The sequence below is a fragment of the Sprattus sprattus genome (genome assembly GCF_963457725.1).
Source record: "Sprattus sprattus genome assembly, chromosome: 2".
In the NCBI taxonomy this organism is placed as follows: domain Eukaryota; kingdom Metazoa; phylum Chordata; class Actinopteri; order Clupeiformes; family Clupeidae; genus Sprattus; species Sprattus sprattus.
The window spans coordinates 7,057,212-7,066,359 of record NC_137921.1 but is presented as its reverse complement, the minus strand read 5'-3'; the positions used below and the strand labels follow the sequence as shown (position 1 = coordinate 7,066,359).

The window sequence follows — 9,148 nt, the reverse complement described above, 5'->3', positions numbered from 1 at the left end:
CCAAGAGAGAGAGAGAGAGAGAGAGAGAGAGAGACAGAGACAGAGACAGAGAGAGAGAGAGAGAGAGAGAGAGAGAGAGACAGAGAGACAAAGAGAGAGAGACAGAGAAAGAGAAAGACAGAGAGAGAGAGGAAGAGACTGCGAGACAGAGACAGAGAGCGTGAGACAGAGAGAGAGAGAGAGAGAGACAGAGAGAGAGAGAGAGAGCGAGAGAGAGAGAGAAGTGTCTCCAGCACAGCCCCGTACAGTACGTGAGGTAGATGCCACTGCTGTTTCTGCAGTGGTGAGTCATGATCGAACAGCTGAACCGCACCCATGGCAGGAGGAAGATGCTGGATGTGGAAATCAGCAGCGAAGAAAACTAGGAAATATGGAGAGCGGAATCTAAGGGAGGAAAAATATGCCCCGCTAAAAAGTGCAGTCCCAGTGCAATTCAGACCATGCATCACCCCTGCTGGCAGACACAGACACACACACACACACACGCACACACACACACACACACACACACACACACACACACATACATATATCATCACCCCTATTGGCAAGACAGGAAGAACTTCATGCCAGATAACTTTGCAAGGATTTTTACAAAATAAAATCCAAAAATCTTGGTTGACATGAGCAATGACAATAAGCGGGGAAAGTGGGGATACACACACACACACACACACACACACACACACACACACACATTTATATCTGAACAACAGAAACAACCATTTCACAAAATAAGCAGAGCCCAAGTGAATCAGGGATGCACTTATACCTCTATGTAGAAACAGCAGCAATCATGGGGTCTTGGCAATGACAGACGCTCAAAGGACAATCTAATTGAACCCATATGCAGTCTGTGTGTAATAGAATACTGTAAACCAAGAATGGAGATCACAGGTATATTCAATCATCCTGTAGTGGAAATGTCTGCAGCCCACGGACGAACTGTGTTTTTCTAAACAGCATTAGCCTCATAACAATGAGCCAATGTCCGTGTTGAAATTGCTGTTTCTAGCAATACTTTACTGACATTCCAGTTAATCAGTATTCAATCTCATGTCTTCATTAATGTCTCAAACGAATTTGGACATTTGGACTGATCGAGTGATCAGGCGTTTGACTGATTTGGACTGATTGAAACATTTAGTTTGTTTACGCTCTGTTTCCTGTTGGTTTCTGTTTGTTTTGATTCATCTGCAGTCAGTACAGCAAACACACCTTGGGCACGTGAGAAGGCCAGAGCCCGTCCCAGATGGCCACTGATGCTGGCCCAGATCTGGCCTTGTTCTGGTCGGGATCCGGCACACCCACACCAGATACAGTGTGCGCCTAGAAATGAATGGCTGACAACTGGGATATCCGTGCCGGAGCCAGGCCAAATTCGGACGTGCGTAAGTGTAACGGTAGCGGGCACAGTGCTGTAAAGTCGGTAGGCCTCATTCCCCAACACCTTAAAGGAGCCCAAAGCAACATTAGGGCATCAAAATGGAAATATTCTGGATAAGACAATCTTTATGATATTGACATTTACTTTACCATATTAGCAAATTTGCATCATTATTTGATACTTTGGGCCTTAAAAAGAGCGCTTAAACTAGCCGCAAGAGCGTAGCCCTTTATATATTGGTGCCACCAAAAAATCGGAAGATTTGAAAAAATGGCCTCTCCCCAACGCAGCGCGATTTTCTATCAGTTCTCACCACACAATGACGTCTCATCTTTGCTCCTTGAATGTCGATATGTAATGGTATGGTGTTATTGAAACTTACTACGTGTAAAAAAGACTAGAAGTTGAATGTTTATTTTTCGAGTCTCAAGCCTATAAAGTTGCACTGGGTGCCTTTAAGAGACATGCTTGTGACAGACACTAGCATTAATGGGTTTAAGCCTCCTTGCTAGCACGCCTGCCTCCTATCCCCGAGGTTGTGAGTTCGAGTCTGGTACGGCCTTTGCTTGTCTATACAATGCAGGTTGCATAAGCACATATGTGGTGGTTATTCCGCCATGGCTCGCACAATCAGGAAACTAGGTGTGAAGCACAGGCGAAAGAAAGAGGGTGTTTGAATGAGTTAACAGCACACACAGAAAATGGACGGCCTAATAGCTCTGATGAATATTTCAGCATCTGCAATATTCTGGGGGAAAATTGAAACTGCCATCGACCTCCTGAGCGCCACAATTAATTTCCCTCCCGCTTCCACATAAAGAATTCTGTTCAAGGCTCGCTTTGATCTACACTGATTCTAATAACAAAACCCATTCCTGCATGCTAGATGGTGATGGTGTGAACAACATGGAGGACTCTCCCTCTGTGTTTCTCCTCTCTCCCTTCTCTTTTCTGGTATTCTCTTCTCCTCTCTCCTTTCTCTTCTCTTCTCCTCTGCTGTCCTGCCCTCTCCTCTCCTCTGGTGTCCTGCCCTCTCCTCTCCTCTCCTCTCCTCTGCTGTCCTGTCCTCTCTCCTCTCCTCTCCTGTCTTCTCTTCTCCTCCCAGCCTCTCTCTCCTCTGCTCTCTCTCCTCTCCTCTCCTCTCCTCTGCTGTCCTGTCCTCTCTCCTCTCCTGTCTTCTCCTCTCCTCCCAGCCTCTCTCTCCTTTGCCCTCTCTCCTCTGCTGTCCTGCCCTCTCTCCTCTCCTCTCCTCTCCTCTCCTCTCTTCTCCCCTGGTCTTGGTGTGAACAACATGGAAGACTCTCCCTCTCTATAGCCAAACAAGTGGAGCTTTGAGGGCATCTGCAGGCTGTGCTGTCCTGAAGACTACCTTGGGATCCTTAGCTCCTTATGCTAGATGTTCAGGATGTTACATGGCAGCAGGCAATAACTTACTGCTTGGTGAATATATGATTTAGACAATAATCCACTTAATGGATCCCAAGGTCTGAGAAAGAGTATTACAAATTGTTTCCTAGTCTTGTACCATAGAGCATTTTGTTGCTAGTCACAGTTAATCCTCATTGGCTGAACCTTGAATGGTTCTTTCTAGAAACAGAATTAAGACTGGGCATGAATATAATGTACAGTGGTAAACTGAATAATGAATTACCCTTCTCAATCTAAAAAGGAAAAAACAATATGCATTGGTGACAGTTGAAACATGTCAAAATCTCAGATCACCTCAATTTATCTTAACCTCATTTTTTCTCCCCTTATCCCTCCAGTTCTCAATATTCTTTTAAATAACACAACATCTTCCTCCCTGCTGCCAGCTTGGTTGACCTGGAAACATTAATTAAAAAACTGGGCTGAAACTGATTTTATCCGACCATGGCGCTGGGAATAGCAACACTGCCCTCTGGTGGCCTTTTGGAGCAACTTAACACACAACACACCTTTGCTATATCTACCTCAGAAGGATGGAAGGCAATATCAGTAGGCCTGGCTATATGCAGTTATACAGAAATGGCTATAAATTACATAATAAGTATTCAGTACCTGAATAGTAATATTTTACCGGGGAGCATACAACATACCTCTCATATCTTTCCAAGACAACACTTTCCAAAGAAATAAAAGGTTGGTTAGATTTTCTCGGTGAGACGACCGCCTGAATACCTATAATATACAGCGATATTACAGCAAATAATGTATGGTACACTCTTCCCGTATGGCATAATTAGCCGGGATCCAGATTCTTCAAAAATGCAGGCACATAATATGAATGGCTTCTTCGATTTTCCTCTGCCTTTTTCATGTGATTACCTTGATTAGAGCGTTTGTATAAACGCATTATAAAAGGTATTTCCCCGTGTCAATCAAACAAGTTACTGCGGGATAGTCCATTCCAGTGCAAAGGGAACAGCGAACCACCTTGGTGTGGTCCTTCTGTCGACCAAAACAACGCACAACACAACACACCAAGTATACAATTGTGCGCCACGTCGGTTCGCTGTATATCCTCCAGGTAATGTGTTCTGTATAAGTACTAGAGAAGAAGGCTTACTTGTCGTTTGATGAAGCTAGACGTGGTGTCAGATGAGGTGCTGCCGTCCGAGCGTTTAAAACGGCTCTTGCGTTTTGGCAACTTCCTGGGCAACTGCGGGGATGGAAAAAGTGTAGCGTAAGCAGCTGGCTCACAATTCAATCACATCACAACTATATAGCACACTGGGTTATGCCAATAACAACGGCGAGGCATCAGCTACAGGGGCTCATAATGATTGATTTTAGGGAACCCATGACGAAAACGCAGTATCTTGGTTTGCTCACTTAACAAAGTGCCAAGGGGTTTCCCCTACTAATACATTCATTGTCATTATAAAGTTTGAGGTAAATATTGGCTTTCAAATTCCTTTTAATCGGCACGTAACTTAATCCACTTTCAACAGATTGACCCATCCTTATAAATTAAAAAAGCTCAGTGAGGCGTTTGCTTTGATGTGTTATGATCGCTTAATCATGTTCCAATGGTCGGCTACTCAGTCGCAGGCTACAGGTGAGTTCACCGACGAGGAGAAAAAAAACATCACACAACAAGTAGCGTACATTTTTTAATTATTTCACAATTCATTCCGAGTGAAGGCTACCCTAACCAAAACAAAACAGAGACTTTGTCGACAACTGACTTTGCCCGTGGTCTACCCAGAACAGAACATAGTTCTTAGTGTTACATACAAATAAACGCGGATAGGGAATTGAGGAAACTGCACAATGCTTTAGCACGAGAACAGGCCTAGGTTGCAGTCAGAAATAATGGACCGCAAAGATAAACATGTTGAAATAACATAAATTGCTGTATGTTTTCTATTTCCGTTATTTTAAATATCACACTCCTTGGTAGATAGCCTACTAACAAGGATATAGCGAAACGTTACTTATTCTGTCTTTGTCGGTTAACCGCTGAGTTGGCATCGTGTTGCAATCACTATATGCTACAGGCGTAGGTAGAGAAACTCTACGCCTCCGTGACAACTAGTAGCTCGACATTAACCATTTTTAGTCTTCTATTGGCAACAAATGTAAATAAAAGAAATGGTCTTACCTGGAAATAGTGTGACTGGGTGCCGGTCTCTACACCAGACAGAGGGTCTGCGGAAGATTTGGACATTTTTACTTGCACCATCTATTTGGGAGCACAGGGAGGCGGGTAGATGGATTATTGGAAGAAATGGTAATACGAAATACATTGATATGCAGAATAAGACGGCTGTAACGTAACAGAGCTGTTTGTTTAGACAAAGACACGAGAAGCTTCGTGTCTACATCACCACTGCGAAATGGAAGCGGTAGAAACGGCTGATAGGCTACAGATTTAACCGCTTTGTTTTCGGGTTAAACTGAGTACACTACATTGTATCTGTTTCACCGAATAGCCATCTAGCTTGGGTCCGCGCAGCCGTGTGAATATTCGTCGCATCCTCTCTCTCTCTCTCTCTCTCTCTCTAACTCACAGTGTTTGTGTGTGTGTGTGTGTGTGTGTGTGTGTGTGTGTGTGTGTGTGTGTGTGTGTGTGTGAAAGAGAGAGAGGGAAAGATCGTTTCTTCTTCCGAGATTCCTAGAAATTCAGCTTTATATCATATAGCCAAACTGCTTGGTCTTGAGCAGAACGCTGAACAACCTGTTCTCCTGATGTTTTCCCTCTCGTCATCAATGGTAGAAACAAATATTGTGTCCCCTTTGGACTCCCAGAACATCAGAGGCTTTGAGATGATCTGAGGAAACTTTAAAGGCAAACAGCTGTTATGTGCCGTGTCAGGATTAACAAATACTTTAATAGTTCCTTTTTTTTTTTTTATATATATATATATATATATATATATATATATATATATATATATATATATATATATATATATAAAAAAGTGAAATGCTATCTGCAGTGCCCTCCACTGGTAGAGATATTGATAACATCTGAAATAGGCCTATCAATTGCATGAATATTTCTTTTTTTTTCTTTGATTAAAAGTTTTAATATCTATTAATCAACAGTACCTTGAAGACAATTTGGAAAATATACTGCTTCAAGCATTGTTGGAATGTGAAGTGAATATTAGATGCAAACAGACCAAATGTGGTAGTATGAGAAGGCTAGTCTGTTTGCGCAGGACAATGTGGGACATGTTACCCAATGAGAGGTAACCAAAAGCTTTGATTTGGCTAATGTCTGTCTAACTGAATGAGAAACATTTGTGTTCTGCCGTTCGGCTCGTAAACACCTATACTTTGCCCTCTAGTCGATTTTCTTTCTCAGCTGTCAGACAAACGGCAGGTTGCTGAGTTTCACCTAATTTAACACCTAATAACTGAATAATGTCTAGTCTATATTACTTTCATTTAATTTTTCATATATATATTTAGGATAGATTTGTTCTGCTGTTCAACAGCTTCATGGCCTACTCCTTGCCATAAAAAATGAAGCCAGCAGAGATACATATGGTATTTAAATGGTTCATAAGGTAATTTCTATGCAAACTCATTCATGTCTGGATTCTAAAAAAAAAATATATCACAAAGAACATATTTAGCAAAGAAATGACAGTCACCCTCCGGCAAGCCGTAACATAAATCTAATAACTTAGGCAAGAAACTACCATAAAAAAAGTTTCCCTTTAAAAGTAGCTTGCATATAACATCCTTGAGTAAAAACATTCTTTCCTCGATCCACCACTTTATGGAAACTGTGGCAGGGAAACATTCCCACTTTACACACACTGAGGTACCCTCCTTCTTTGCCACCCCACCCTTGTGCTGTCGCTTTGATCTGTCATCTTTATAGGCAGCAGCCCTCTCTGTTCTTGCTTCCCCAGCCACAGATGTGGTGGGAGACAGCCTCTCATTTCTGGCCTCAGCGGTGGTCCTTTTTGCATTTGGAAGGAAAGCGGTGATGCTTTGTGTTGAAATATGTGCGAGTTTGGAAAAGACTCACCCCTTGTGTTAAAATATCTGAGAAGGTGATGCAAAAACTGCCACTCCCCTGTCGAACTGTCACTATTAATCCTTTAAGGGCTACCACTTTTACTAAGGGTTATCATCTATATTGTTAGGTTGGTGTTTGCATGTGTGCTTATTGATCATTTGGCTATGATGTTGCTCTTCACAACAAGGTGCCAAAGAACGTACATAGTAAAAAAGTAAAATGGCAGTCTACCACGTGGTAGCCGTTACTTTGATTTTTTTACACCCTTTTGGCAACAAAAGAAAAGGCTGAGACAATCGCATCTAAATACAGGTTTTGCCATAAATACTATTTCTGACTGTATTCTGGTTGTCTAGATTGAGCCAAAATGGCCTCTAAATAAAAATGAATAATTCAATGTTTGTCAGTGTGGTACACAAGTCAGGGATGGATTAACGAGCCCCTAAGCCAGAGCCTCTGCGTGAAGTCGCTGTTATGTATCTCTTATTTGTGGTTTAAAAAGGTGTATTCTGTTCATTTGCTAATGGCTTTAAATGAGTGTACCTGTGCTGTGAATGTGAATGTGCATGTGCGCCAGGGGCCTAACTATAGAGAATGCAGCCAGCGCGGAAGGTTTGACGGCAAAGCAGACCCTGCTTTCTTAATTTTTGTCGATCATATGGATGTCAAAGTGTCGCTTGATTAATGCGACAGTGATCAAGGATGATTTTTTTTTGGGACCATCTAAGATACCCTATGCTATATATTCCCTCAAAATGGCAAACCTGTCTCTGTCAATTTTTAGGTGGAAATCATCAGAAGCAATCAAACACAATTATATGCCTATCGTACATACACTATAGACACTATTAAAAAGCCGATTCAATTAAATAAATCATTTCTTATTTAATTTGTTATTTTTGTCATACACAGATATGCAATGATGATTGCCGGGTAATATGTATCCTGTTTGCCAATGTCAAATCTATATTTGATCATGTGACGAGACGATACGATATAGCTATCTGAACGTCAAGACCTACAAGCTGTCTGAGCCCAGCCAGAGGCAGAGTACACTTGCCGAACGACGCCTTTCAAACCTGAAAGTGGTGATGCATGATTTGCTCTATCAATGGACAGGATAGCCAGCCCATTCAGCCTCTCCTGCCCCATGCTGCTCAGGTAGGTCTCAATCAGTTTCAATTGCGAAAAGAATCACTCGGCTGTAATGTCAGAAACAATAGCAGGGCACCGAAGGTGGATGTTATGGAGTAAACTTTGACCTGTTTACTTTCCCAATACAATAGCCAAAGTATCTAATGCGACCATGCGAAGTATCTAATGCGACCGTTCAATATAACACATTGTTGGTCAAATATATATGCCTAATGGTGTTTGTGTGGTCTTGCGAGCACACACATTTTTTTGGGTGAAGGGGGGGGGGGGGGGCATCTGTCCATGCAACCAGTACACCAAGGCCCAAACAGTGCTGTGAAAAATCAGTTAACATGGAAAAGTAAAGAGGATTGGATAGGAACATCGGAATGTTAGGTGACGATAAAGAGAGAATATACAAACGCAATCCGTCTGTGTGTGCTGCCTGAAAATTCACAAAATGAAAGGCAAACTCTGTGATTCTAGCAAGGTTGTTGATATTTGAACTCAACAGCCAATCAAATTACATGCCAGACTGTCCAGAATGACTCTATGTGAATCAAATTTATGAAGCAAGACGTATCTTCGAACAGACAACAAGCAGCATTAGAAGCACCCCATGATGTGGAAATGGCCATAGGCATTTCCTGTCAGTAAATGCAGTCATATTGAGACAGGCGCCTGTCAATCACTCTGCTGGGAAAGGCCCTGGCAGCTCCTAATCGCCAGACACTGAAGTCATCTGATCACGAGACAGGATGGATCTGACAGTAGGAATAGTGAAGATCTGATGACAATTGGGCTCTGTTTGTTGAGTGTGTGTGTGTGTGTGTGTGTGTGTGTGTGCGTGTGTGTGTGTGTGTGTGTGTGTGTGTGTGTGCGCGTGCGCATGTTTGTGTGTGTGTGAGTGCATTTGTGCTATGTTTTGTGTGTGTGTGCTATGAGTGTGTGTGTCTATTTTTGGGTAAATGTTGCAAAGACCAAAAAAGACTCATAAGGTGATATCAAAAGGCCTAATATGAGGCCTTAGTGCTTCCTTCTGAACTTGATCTTAACCTGTTGAATAGCTGTTAAATATGACACCTAATAACTTCCCAGTACAAGACTTGTTGCATTCCTGTCTGTGGGTGTGTGGGTCTGTGTGTGTTTCTGTGTGTGTGTGTGTG

General features: G+C 42.3%; 1 protein-coding gene across 1 annotated transcript in view; it reads right to left on the bottom strand.

Annotated features, from left to right (window-relative positions):
* Positions 1-5,054, bottom strand: part of cacnb3a (calcium channel, voltage-dependent, beta 3a) — a gene marked incomplete at both ends in the record, with an annotated part of 34,118 nt that extends 29,064 nt beyond the window's left edge. The window contains 2 exons of the mRNA XM_080833126.1: positions 3,936-4,028; positions 4,974-5,054. Coding sequence (XP_080689252.1) covers positions 3,936-4,028; positions 4,974-5,054 — 174 coding nt within the window. The remainder of the gene's footprint in view (positions 1-3,935; positions 4,029-4,973) is intronic.
* Positions 5,055-9,148: the final 4,094 nt, after the last annotated feature.